Below are 14,094 nucleotides of genomic sequence, written 5' to 3'. Positions count from 1 at the left end.
TCTGTATTTTAAATTATTCAGTCCTGGAAAACTTTTGAAAGGGCATCGGGGCCATAAATATTACACAACACTTGTACACATGAAACTTTAAATGCCTAAAGCTGACAGAATCATCACGCTGAAGATAATCATCTATAAGAACATATAAAGTGTGTATAAGTGAATCTAATTAAACTTATTTCAACACAAAATCAAATGAAAGAAATAAGTGAAATTATTATTGAATTATTTCCTATTATTAGCATCCCATTAATAAGTCAATGGAGATAACATCCTATTCATTGATAATGCATTATCTTTATGCACATTTTTAGTTTTCATTCTCCCAGTTCTTATTACTATATAATAATATGTAAATATAATAATAATAATCATCAATTAGTATCTAAATAAGATTTTTTTAATTTTAATATTGATTTTAGGGTGGAATATGTTTTGTGAGAATGATGCAAATATAATTGAATAATCTGGCATGACAGATCAAATGAATATACTTTTTAAAATTATGTAGTTTCAGTAAATACTCTAGGGATAAAATGGCCATTTTTACTGGCACAATTTTATCAGATGGGGGTAAGAAATACCAATATCAAGGCAAACCAGCACTAAAAGTGTGTTCCAGTCATTTGGTGTTTTGTTTTTTTTGGTGTAGTGCTGCTCCAGACAGCTAGAGGTCACTCTCTCCATAGAGGGCAGTAGAGAAACCCGTGTAGTCCAAAGCCCCTGGAACTCCATCCGGTCCTGCGTAGGGTGGCATCCTGGAGATGCAGTATTCCGCTTGCTCCGGGGGTAATTCCCGACGGAGTTCATCCACCAGAATGTACGGCTACAATCACATTATAAAACTCTTACATATTTTTATAAGGGTATATAAGAAATGTACAGCTAATGTATCACAAACACACAAGTGTACAGTACGGCTTATCTGCAGCCAGTATCCTGAATGAGGCGATGACCTGTTCAGCGGTGTCAGTGTCTCCGGTCTCACGGGTCATGAAGTCCACAAAGGACTGAAAGTTCACCACACCAGAACCGTTTGGATCGACCAATGACATGATCCGTATAAACTCTGCTTCCCCCTGTAGACACAAAAGACACAGATGCTGTACTTTATGTGTGACATAACCTTGTATAACCATATGTCCAACTGGTCAACCCATCCGTAAAGTATTTATGGATTCCTAATCCCAGTTACAGAGATCAAGTGTTTGTTTTTACCAGGTCATAGCCCATGGAGATCAAACAGGCCCTGAAGTCATCAGTCTCCATTCCTCCCTTCTTCTTCTGGAAGAATAAAAGTAAACAGGAAGATAAACCAACGCATCAAAGTGAAGATGAAGGAGATATGTTGAAGTTTAACATGCACGTGTTCTGGTGACACATAAGATACAATTAATGGTTGTTAATGACGGTATTACCTGTATAAGTTCAATCAAACTTAGCAAAGTTTCTTCGGGTTATTCTATAAACACACATGTCAATTAGACACACAGTTAGTTAGCAGTGAGTCAATGTGTTGTTTGTGATGTAGTTTGTGTTACTCGATCAAAGTGTGTGAAGGAAGATCTGAAGTCGTTGAGCTGTTGTTGACTGATGCCTTTAGCGTCCCGTGTCAGAATCTGAGTCTCGATCTCATTGATGGTACGAGCGACCGTGGTCAGCAGTAACTCCCATCCCACACGGATGTGCTGCGTTACCATGGAGACAGACATCAGAAGTTAAACAGTGATAGTGTATCATGATCTGTCAGTGCGTGTATGTGTGCGTAAGTGTGTACCTCCATAGTGTAGTTGGTGTGTTTGTTGTCGAATATAAGTGACTCTTGGATGAGCTGGTGATCTCCCTCCAGTTTGTCGATGTTTGGTTTATAGTTAATGATGACGTGCTCGTATTGTTTAAGTTGAGTCATGTGATCTTCCAGCGCTCCGCCCAGATCCACTGTACTGTGAGCGATTTCCTCCATGACACCAAACACTTCATCATTTATACAGCTGTGACTGAACAAATCTGTGTGCACAGAATCCTGGAGTAACTACAGGTCATTGTGTCACATCTGATGTGTGTGTGCGCTTGTGAGACCTCCATGCGTGTCTGAATCCAGGGTCCAATGATGTTGGCCTGCGCTGCAAACTGACGTCTGAGTCTTTCATTCATGTGCTGTCTGGACAATTCCTCCTGTAGACCGCTGTCTCTCTGAGGAACCAGCTGCTTCACCTACATATTCAATAATCAATTCAATCTTATTTATATAGCAGTTTTCACAATTGTTTCAAAGCAGCTTAAAAATTAATAGATGCAGGGAAAAAAACACAGAAAAATCATAAAACATAAGCAGCAGAATACAGCGGTTAAGATTAACCATACTAGCAACCGTAGTAAAAATGTAACATATGTAAGAGGGTGCTAAGATAAGCCAATGTCAGCAGAGCAGACTCCGCAGGGGTTGAAATAAAACATACGAGAAAACCCCTGTGGGCGAAAAGTCCTAGGAGGGGAAAAACCCTTGGAAGAGAGCCAGACATAGCTGGTTCTATAGAGATATTATATAATAGGTACCATGTTTTACAATTTTATGGGAATTAAAACATACACACATAAACACATTAGACAAGAGATCTTCAATCTTTTTCAGGCCAAGGACCCCTTAATGTATAGAGAGGAGGAGCGAGGACCCCCAGTACATGAATCAAATTAAAACTGGATTTACATGTAATGCTGGCTATGTTACAATGATTAAAATTAGCATTTTTTTGTTTAAATAGATACATACTGTTACAGTTTTTTACAGATGCTAGGACACATTTCTCAATACTTGGGTCACTTTTGCAAAACTCTTCACACCGTGAGCACAACAGAAGTCTATGTGGGCTAAACTGAGGATCAATTATCATTGCTTTGGCACAAAATGTATTCAATGACTACATCTCTCAAATTTCAGGAATTCTTTTTTTCACTCAGACACAACAACTGCCAAAACTCTTTATACATACAGGACAATATGCACATGCTTACATACTGTTTTCAAAACTGTTAAACTTATGTTCAAAACAATAACACAGTACAAAACTGAATAAGACAGCAATTTACATTTCTACAGTAATATTTTAATGAAATATATTTTAAATCTTAAAAATAAATGCTATAAAAACAATTGGCCAAATGGAGAAGACCGAGTAGATTAGCGTTACTATTGTGTCTGTATCAGTGGATGGTGTGTATATAAATGATTGTATTTTGGAATTACTGCAAAAAATAAAAATAAATAAACTACATAAAATATTGAAGAATTCAATGTCTGATTCATTCCAGTAACATATATTGCAGTGAATTATAAACAGAGAAAACATTGTATAATGCTACGTGTTGTTAGTGTTTTTTAGCTCATTGGTTTGTGGGTGACAAAGTGTGTTTGTCGACTGTCAACCTTTGCTAGTGTTCTGGAAGAATGAGTTGATTTGAGACCTGAATAAAGTGTTTTGGTAGTTGTAGTGCATTTTGAATGTGAAATGAACTGCTTTGCCAAGCCGAAAGTTTGTTAGGAGAACTATGTGAAGAGTTTTGCAAAAGTGACCCAAGTATTGAGAAATGTGCCCTAGCATCTGGAAAAAACTGCAACATACTACATAACATTTTAAATTTACTGAATAGAATTTAACGGGGAACCTTAATTTCAGAAAAGTTTTATATATTTTAATATGGAAATCTTAACTACAATCAAGCGTTTTATCATTTCTATAATAAGCCTATTAATGCATTTTTATTTAATGCCTAATTTCATTTTTCCAAAGATTTTTTTTTTAATTCAAAGAAGGACCCACAGACCTCCAAGGGGCTCCGGACCCCCTGTTGAAGATCCAAGCATTAGACAACAAAACCAAATCTAAATAAACAAAACACTGGCACACACAAACCTTCTCCCACATCTGGTTGATGTGTGTAGGTGTGATGGTGCAGTAGATGTTCGTAAGGTTGCTGGAGATCCCATAGCTCTGAGCGATCTTCTGTACCTCATTAAAAATGCTCAGAATGGCCTGACGTTCACTGTCAGCCTCATGTAGTGTGCTTTTAAACTGATCATGAGCTGAGATCAGATTCTGAAAGATGAAAGTCATGTTTCAAGTAACTAAACTTCATGTTTCAGGAGTCTGACAGCACCTCAGCTGTTTTTAATACAGTCCAGTAATACATCAGACATTCAGTGTTGTGTTATCTTCAACATCACACATGAGTCTTTACCTGAACCTCATCCACTGAGTGAACCATGAAGATGTCCTGCAGGTCCTCCATGGCTCCTTCCATCCAGTTAATGAATGGAGAAGATCTCTTGGAGAACTCCAGAAAGAGTTGATCAATGGTTTCCAGAAGTTTCTCTGTCCTCTTATAAACAAACACACAACCTCATTCAATCTAAAAGCTTCCATGTAAATGTAATAATCAAATAACTTACATAAATATTTCTTGCTAGTTTATTTGTTTGTTAAGCATCTATGTGATAATATACATTAGTAATATATTCATGATGATGATCTGATGTTTCACCTCAAGAGCTTCTCTGCGCTTCTGTGTTAAAGTCCCCAGCTGATCCCATTGATCACAGATCGACTGACAGCGATCATTTATCAGACCTGCAGCATGATAATCCAGCTCACTGCACACACACACACACACACACACACACACACACACACACACACACACACACACACACACACACACACACACACACACACACACACACACACACACACACGATCAGACCTCATTATAGTAATGATATAATCATAGTCATTATTATTCATTTGGGTTATGACAACACAACTGTGTGCCTTTATTCTTCTCTCTTCTTTTCTTATGAATAATGATTTAATTCTTCTAACAGCAGGATGACAGCATTGATCTCTAAATCCTTCACAAAGCCGTGTTGATCTGGATCACAGATCCATGTGAGAGCTGACGGGCAGCTGTTTATCCACCACAGCAACAGAGACAAAACCACAGAAACCACTGAACACTCACAATCCATCATTCATGTCTCTCTGTCTGTTGTGTTCATGTAGCTAAACTGGTAGAGCGTTACCAATACACAGGTCAGGGTTCAGTTCAGATTAAATGTTCAGCAGTTAAAAGTGTCTGTCAAATACATCAATGTAACATTAGCTGTTGGTTTGCTCAGAGATGTATGTGAGTATTTAGATAATCGCTCAAACTGACCTTGACTGATGACCTCAGTGTCTACAAATAGAGATGTGAATATATAGAGCTGTTGTGTGTGTGTGTGTGTGTGTGTGTGTGTGTGTGTGTGTGAGACAGGTGTTACAACAATAGAAACTCAACCCTACTGTAACCTCTGCAACACTAAACTCATAAAGCCAGTCTTTAACTGAATTTCAAATCTCACAATTAAATAATGTGATTTATAAAATTATAATGACATTACTACATTCCTTCTTATATTTGCTCTAGTGAAATATGAGTTGCATGCAGTGATCTATATAAATGGCTGGATTGCACATGACGTCACAATATTGAAGCCATCACGCTGCCATATTGGTATGCCCAAACACTTGTGGTTTGGCACTGTAGTCATATTACACATAAAATAAATGAATTTATATTCAACATCAGCATCTGTCATATCATATGTATTATTTCTGATGTCAGGTGTAATTGCAGTGTGATTTCATGATGATGAAACAGGAAGTGGTTATACTTGAGTTCCTGTGCGATGGCTGCAATTTGTTCCACTCTGTCCTGATGTGCGGCCAGGTCGCTCTCAAAAGCCTCATGTTTCCGTAGCAACGCCCTCACTTCTGTCAGAGATGCTTTCTCATAATCCTTCAGAAGTAGCAGCGCATCTTTTCCTGCAGTATCACATAACACACACAAAAATCATTTTACTCTAAGTCAGGTTTTTTGTTTTTAAGTAGACAGAAGGAAGTGATGTCATCGCACCCTTAGCCCAGCTCTCATGAGTGGCGACTTTCTGCTGAAACTTCTCTGCCAAATGTTCCACACGTTCCAGACGTCTGATCTCACTGAGCAACCATTCTTCATAACCTTTCTCAGCATGATTCAGAGTCTGCCACGCCGCTGTGATGTCCTGCACACAATCACATCACATATACACACACACACAGATCACCTACTTCTGGCCCAAACAGCTGCTGATAAAGTACTGATGTCTATGTGTGCGCTTACAGACACCATCTTTCCTTCTGAGGGCATGAACGCCGGTCTGTTGCTGATGCGGAGTTTGGTCTGCAGTGTATTGAAGTTGATCTCCAGCTGACATTTCTCCTGAACTTTGGGCGGTTTGTGCATTCGGCGGTAATCTCTAAAATCCTCCAGCTTTTGTCTCATGACGGCCATGGTGCTCTCTGGAGATCTGTTCTCAAGCCAGGGCGTCGTCTGACGAATCCATGCCAACAACTGCAGGACAAAGAACAACACTGACACACTCGTGTACAGGTGTGCGTGTTTGTGTGTGTTTGTGCGTTTATACCTCACTGGCCAGTCGTTCATACTCCTCCATTAGTTTCTCATTCTCTTGATTGACACCAAGCACTTTACAGATCCGGTTTGCTGCTGTTTCTGCCTATAAACACACATTTACTGTCAACAATCTTTTCAATCGTATACTGTATTTGATGTTGTTTTCAATGAGAAGTACTGTATATTTAGTTAAAACTCTCTTTAAGAGATGGTGCACTGTAAACAGTAAAAAGATGAATTTACATGGAAAGTGATTGACTCAAAATTATCGAGCAAATATGTTGAAACTATTAAGCTTACTTCAACTTTGTACTTTGTACTTGTGTATTTGTAAAGGTAACAAAATAATCTTAAGTACTGATAACTCAGTTTGTTAAGTTAAATGTATACAAGTTAATTGTGCAATAGGGTCACCCAAAAACTTGAATACTTAAGTTTGTTTAATTCAGTGCTCATGTAGCCTATACTTAAACTTCTCAGTTGACTTATATAGTGTACTATGGGATATCATGTCATTAAACTTCATGACTAACTTTGTGTTAATCAATCATTGAATAAACATCTTCACAAAAATACACATCACACTATATAATTATTAAGCGCTAATGCACTGATGACATGCACATTATTATTGTGAAGACAAACAAGATGTGTTGATCTGGATCCACTGCAAAGAGTCATTACCTAAACAGTGAATTCACAAGTATATATAACTAGATAACTAACAATATTAAGAGATTAAACCTCCCTATTAAAATCTATTTAAGTGCCCCATCAGTTTCTATTCTTATGACCAAACATTAATAATCCAAATTTTCAGGCACAAGGCATTATGGGTATTCCACACAATACTTTGTACTCATACTTTTGTTACACTTGTATTTTTTAAGTTTATGGATTCATTATTTTGCATCATTGAAAGAAGTAAGTCCTATATCTTTATTGAGGGGTGAGACTACAAACACCCCTTTTCTCGGTCAAATAGGCAGACATTACATTTCGACTATAAATGATCCACTTTTAATATAGATGAATGTTTCCACGGGTGAAAGGCTCCTTTAAGTTTAAAGTTCACAAGTTTCACATGTTGAATATATTTTCTTAATGCCATCACATTAAAGTCAAAGTGGTTTTGTCTTGAGTTGAAAGGTTTGTTTGGAAACAGATGAACGTGTACCTGTTCTGCTCCAGCAAAAGCATGATAGAAACACGACACATAGGTCATGATGGCTCGCTCGTCGGGTTTCGGTGTGTTGATGATGTCTGAAACGAGAGATGGATAGAAACAGATAAATGTGAAATTATGGAAGTATAAATTGTAATTAATGTTTTATTTGAGTTTAATTTGTTCTTTATCTGTATGATAAAACTGACCCATGAAATATTTAAATCTACTCTATTCAATAAAACTTGCCAAAATCAATGCAAAAAAAACCCCCAAAGACTTGACATGGATCTGACAACAAGCGTGTATTATATGACATATCAATACTGTATGTGACTATGTGACAGAAATGTGAAGATAATCCACTTTTATTAAAACAACCAGTTGCAGTGATGCTGTATTTACCTTCTGGGTCCAACATTTTTGGGATGTCCAAGTGTTTTTCTGCGATTTCCAAAGCCAGATTCAGATTTCCAAGAGCATCATCCTACAAAAACACAGACTTGAACCTCACACATAATACAGAAGATTGCATTTAAAGTGACAGTACGCTAAAAAAAACTCTTTAATACAGCAGTAAACTGAATTGGACATGGTTGTACACAACAGCTATACATATAAAGTGAAGTGAATGAGTAAATCTTCAGTCAGTACATTCACGCAGCACACAGACCTTGTTGAGTTTGGTAAAGTCGATCAGGTCGGGTCTGTGTCTGTGTATGAGAGCGCAGAACGCAAGACCGTCCTTCCAACTGGACATGTGTGTGAATGAAGAGACGAAATCATTAAAACAAGAAAAACTGTGTGAGTCTGTCATGATCCACATGTCTGCTTATATTATAGCACAGACTGATGGGAAGCTTATCAACTATACACAACAAATGTACAAAATATTTTATATATTATTACAAATATTTAAAATCATTTCATTATATGCAGAATAAAAATACTGGCTCATCTTTACATATCTGTCATTAAACACAAAGAAACAAATATAAAATATATTTATATTCTATTTATCGTTTATTTACTTACCTACAATGGAAATTTTGTACATTGACATTCCTATAGGGAGCAGTTTTCCTCTGACACCACAGCAGGAGACCTTCCTTAGCCGAGGTTTCTGAGATACAATCCATAATATTAACCAAACAAGTGTGTGTGTGTTTGTGTGTGCGAGCGAGCGTGTGTTTTTGTGTGTGTTATACCCTCCACAGAGATGTCCTGAATGGCAAAGCGGAGGATGATGGTCCAGATCATTCCCAAAGTCATCTTGACATTCCCATCAACAATCTCTGTGAGGTTGAGCAGACACACTTCAGTTTAATAGATTTAAAGTGTCACACATCAATGTGAATTATTATTAAGAAGTGAATCTTACCCTCAGCACCGATAGACACCAGTTTGACACCTTTGCTGGTGATGTATTCCAGAGCTTTGTTCACATTGGCTATTTTGTGAAAGCGCATCTTTCCTCGGTCTGGTTTGGAAAGTCTTTCACCTGGAAAGGGAAAGTGTTTTAGAAGTAAAGATCTTTTCCAGCACGATTAATGGACTCTTTCTGAAGATCAGCTGTATGGTTTTAAGAGAGAAGATCATGTACCAGAAATAACCTCCAATAACAGCATCAGTTTCAATCCATTCCTGAAATCTTCTTCAATGTTCTCAATCTGAGTCCCTGCCTTACGCAGATGAGAGTTGCACCAGGCGGTGAACGTCTGATAGAGACACAAGAGAGATCAGAAATTCAATCTGTGACATCATAAGCTTAAATATGACATTTATGAGACTTTTTAAAGATGTAAAATAAATTTTTGGCATCCCCAGATTATGTATGTGAAGATCTAGCCCACAGATCATTATAACATGTTAAAATTGACACCTTAAAGGTGTGAGCAAAAATTTGCAGTTTTTTAGGTCTGTCCTTGTAAATAAGCTGATAAAATGCAAACACTGATCACAATAATGGTGGTTTGTTGAAATTAAAAACTCAATTGTGCTGTCAATTATTTTCTCTCTCTGTACTAAATGTCAGTGCTGTGGTTGGATAGTGCAGATTAAGAGGCGGTATTATTATAATAAGATCCCCTTCTGACATAACAAGGGGAAACACATTTCAATGAGCTATTTTTCACGTTTGCAGTGAATGGTTTACCAAAACTAATTTACTGGGTTGATCTTTGTCACATTTTCTAGGTTGATAGAAGCACTGGGGATCCAATTAAGCACTTAAACATGAAAAAAGTCAGATTTACATGATATGTCCCCTTTAAATTTATGAATTTTTCAAGAATAATTTTTTTGATACATTGAATGTCTATGTAGTATAATATTTATTTTTTAGACCAGTTCAAACCCTTTATGTTCACAGATGTTCATGAGAAGTTATTGACAAACTTCAGACAGCAAAATGAAGTCAATTCCGAACGTGTGTTTAAAGTGAATTGTGAAGGACTTACTGACCTCCTAACCCCACAAAACCTACATGTAATGATCTCATAAAGAGTCTAAAGAGATTTCGTTTTTGATCAAGACAATGAGTTTCTTAATCTGAGTATGAATTTCTGTTGCACAAAACAAAAGCACACAATGTTTGTCCTGTCAGGGCAAAAGGTCTCTGTACTGCCATGAATCACATGAGCTCTGATATATGAGTAAACTTTTAAAGCAAGCGCACCTGTTCATGAGGTGATGACAGTCAGTTCACAGAAAACAGAAGAGAGACGCTATTCACACTTACACAACACAACAACACAACCAGAAACACAGCTGATGGTGTCGAGGTCACAGTTTGCGCTATATCAAATGAAAGAACAAAACGTCCCCATTACACTCACTGGTGTGGAATTGGTATAAAATCATGTCTATACAAACAAACAATATACATTTAAATATCTTTTGAATAAATCAACTGGAAGTAAATATATCTCCAGTATGCTTCATTGGTTCATTATGCTACATTCAGCAATTACTCATACTGTATCTTTACAATGCTGTACGGCTGCATAACAATTAATCGCGACTAATCATTTGCAGAATAAAAGTTTTTGTTTACATCATATATGTGTGTCTACTGTAAATAATAATTCTGTATATGTATAAATACACACACATGCATGTACATATTTAAGAAATATTTACATATTTTTATATTTATATATTATTAATATTATATATAAATACTTAAAACTTAAAATTATATACAGTACACACACATATATGATAAACAAAAACTTTTATTCTGCAAACGATTAGTTGCGATTAATTATTACGCAACCCTATAATGCTCTCTCTAAACTCCACTCTCAGTGCTGGTGTTCAGTGTGCAGTTATTATTAAGTTATTAATCAAGTTTATTGAGTTATTAAGGACTTACATTGAGTTTCTGTGATTATATTTAACCAGACATCAGAACTCAAAGTGACTGTATGGATGAATGTGTTGGGCACACGGTCAGTCACATTTATGAAGACAGACAGACACAACAATAGAACACACGCGTGTCATATTTCACCACAGCTGATCCTTACAGACGCAACACAACTAAGAAAAAATTACTTGATCATTTAGTCTTTTGGCTTAACATGTTTCCAGTGTGGTGAGACAGACAGTTTTTATATACATGAGTACTATGAAAAACCCTGTAAGCACAAGGGTAAAAATACTGAGACACACAGATCTCAGATCAGAGAGAGTTTAAAATGTCGTTTTGATAGAGGTGACATTATTTAGAGAAGAGAAGAGCAAACTAATGTTTTATGTAAGGAATAATTTGACAATGGGCCATTGAATTATTTGAAAATAATGCACATCCAATGTGGTAATGCGGCGTGAAGCAGAGTTACACTGCTGGTGTGCATTAACTTAGATCATTCAAAGGACCGGAGTCAATTATTCCTCTTATACCACAGACATTGCCTTGGTGGTTATTTTAAGACATCAGGTGTGCGTTTATAGAATAATAAGAACACCCATGAAACATTTCTCAACCAATCAGAATAAAGCATTCAACAAACCCGTGGTGTAATCATTTACAGTATAGCAGTCAGTGTATGACTGTGAAGTTTGCATGATGTTCAGATTCATTTCCCTCTTAAGATTGTGATAAACAGTCAGGTGAAGGAGTTTTGACGAATGTCAGAGATGAATTCCACATCAAGGACAGAGGATTAGTGAAGCACACCGGACACAGTTACACAGATAAAATTAGAGGAGCATCCACCACCACCATCATGTGTTTCAAAGCATCTGTTCAGAAACCTCATACCACACATACACACCAAGAGCTACACACACACAATACATAAATATAGTGCATTTAACAGTGGCTCTCAAACTTTTTTGGCATGCACCCTCCATTGCTTCATGGCCCTCCAAAGAAAATTGATGACATAAAACATTCCAAACCTTAATGTTTGAATTTAACAAAACATATTGATTTATACAATGTAATGCTGTTGGTTAGTAGCCTTATTTTTCTGAGATTTAATTACACAAAATTTATAATTAATTCATTTATTTTATAAAATGTCATAAACTTGGTCCCCCCTGGCACCATGTCAGGGCCCCCAATTTGAGAACCACTGGCATATACCCCCCATACACACACACAGACCAAAATACACACCGTTTCTTATACCATACTCTATTATTAATTCACTTTATTTCTGCACTGCTTTATATTGTGAACAGAGATGTGTGTAATATGTCTCTCTTTCTCTGTGTGTGTGTCAAGTCTATGGAATGTTCCACATATAAACTTCATGTGTGTGTCTGACCTTCCTCTGCTGTTTTTCCCACGCAGGGTCCAGCAGCAGATCTCTGTCCCACTCTTCCTCCGGTAACATATACTCTTCCACACCATAACCATTATTATTATTATTATACTGCATCTCCATCATCATCACCCTCACAGATCCAGAACCAGTGTCTCTCTCAGATCCTGCTGTGTGTCTGATCCACTCACTCTCATCAGCCTCATAATAACTGGACCGGTGACGTCACCACCCACCTACTCCACACGTGATCAAACATGAGAAGGGACATGTGTTAAAAATATACCTTATCAGTAAATACAAAAATCTTACAAGCTGTCAAAACTAAATAGGTATATACAAAACTAATAACGAAGTATAGAACTGAAAGAATACAAATATAGTTATTAACTATTTCACTTCTTTAAAACTGACTACAACTGATCTACAGATCACAGATCAGTGACTGCAACCCAAGGTCAGTAATGTGTTATTTCCGCGGAGAGATTAGAAACACTGATGCATTTTGTTTGTTGTTTTAATCAAAGCAGTCTACAAAGCTTTCAACGAAACCCTCTGCTGGTTAAACACAGCAACTACAACTGGACTCGTTCTGATCTTCACAGAGAAAAAGATGTTTGTGTAAACTCACGCACTACAAATGTTACTGCATCATATCATTATTGGATTACATTAATATTAATTGTAATAACATTAATGTTTTAATTATTCCACTTATTCTATGCTGGTAAAGTGTAGGCTGCGATCTTGATCTTCTTTTTCTTTTCTTTTTAATGGCGGTTGGCAAGGAACATTTACGCCACCTACTGGACTGGAGTGTGGAGCGTGACTTGCTTTATTTGATGATATTATATTTAGAATATATATATATATATATATATTTATGACTCCATAATTAAATACTTATTTACTTTTTATGTGATCTTTAATTTATATTTGTAATTCCTATTGCTTTCAAATAATTACTAAGTGCATTATAAATTTTATACTGTGCTGGTGCATTCCCTAGTATTGTCTATTATTCCCTAGTATTTACATTTTCATTATTCATCATACTTAGTTCTTCTATTAATCGCATTCTTTCTCTTTCTTGTTTACAATTTAATAGGCTGTGTTCATGTGTCAATCATTTTTTCATGTCTTTTTTCATGTCTTTTTTATTGAACATAGTTGAATCATTACAACCAGAACATCAACAATTAGGAATAACATCATAAAGAAAGGGAAAAAAATAACAAAAATAACAAAAATCATGCGTCAATCTTGCGCAGCATTGACCAGGTAAACCCCGTTCATGCGGAGGTAGGCGGGACTTCCGGCGGTTGCTATGCAACGGGTTTATGGCAGTGATGCGCGCGGAGGAAAGTGTGAGGCGGTTTGAAAGAGGAAACAAAAACACATTTATTATATATAAATATATAAATCTGTGGCATAACCTCACTCTTACTGAACGCATTAAACAAAGAATTTGTCTTTTCACCGGTAAGTCATTAAAATCTTTATAAAGTAAGCGTTATTATTTTATTACATTTTATCGTGGGGCTTCAGTTGCTGTTAATAACATTTTTTAAATGATTTTCGACAGGTTTATTAATACGTTCATTTGTGTTTATTGATAGGTTTGTTGTGTTCGATTGAGAGAAATGGAGAGTTATGAAGAGT

The 14,094-nt window shown here is 36.5% G+C and overlaps 1 protein-coding gene across 1 annotated transcript; it reads right to left on the bottom strand.

Annotated features, from left to right (window-relative positions):
* Positions 1-1,007: 1,007 nt before the first annotated feature.
* LOC129420712 (alpha-actinin-2) lies at positions 1,008-12,655 on the bottom strand. The gene is made up of 21 exons (XM_073867275.1): positions 12,436-12,655; positions 9,261-9,375; positions 9,039-9,158; positions 8,866-8,952; positions 8,693-8,780; positions 8,331-8,409; positions 8,063-8,144; positions 7,670-7,755; positions 6,503-6,595; positions 6,199-6,429; positions 5,953-6,100; positions 5,711-5,861; positions 4,540-4,648; positions 4,237-4,377; positions 3,912-4,094; positions 2,080-2,214; positions 1,778-1,957; positions 1,542-1,688; positions 1,419-1,462; positions 1,219-1,284; positions 1,008-1,079 (listed from the first exon to the last, which is right to left on the bottom strand). The coding sequence occupies exons 1-19, from the start codon at positions 12,559-12,561 to the stop codon at positions 1,439-1,441; spliced, it is 2,325 nt and encodes a 774-aa protein (XP_073723376.1). The 5' UTR covers positions 12,562-12,655; the 3' UTR covers positions 1,008-1,079; positions 1,219-1,284; positions 1,419-1,438.
* Positions 12,656-14,094: the final 1,439 nt, after the last annotated feature.

This window comes from Misgurnus anguillicaudatus, chromosome 4 (genome assembly GCF_027580225.2).
Source record: "Misgurnus anguillicaudatus chromosome 4, ASM2758022v2, whole genome shotgun sequence".
Classification (NCBI taxonomy): Eukaryota; Metazoa; Chordata; class Actinopteri; order Cypriniformes; family Cobitidae; genus Misgurnus; species Misgurnus anguillicaudatus.
Note: the sequence above shows the minus strand (reverse complement) of the source record. Positions and strands in the feature narration are given on the sequence as shown.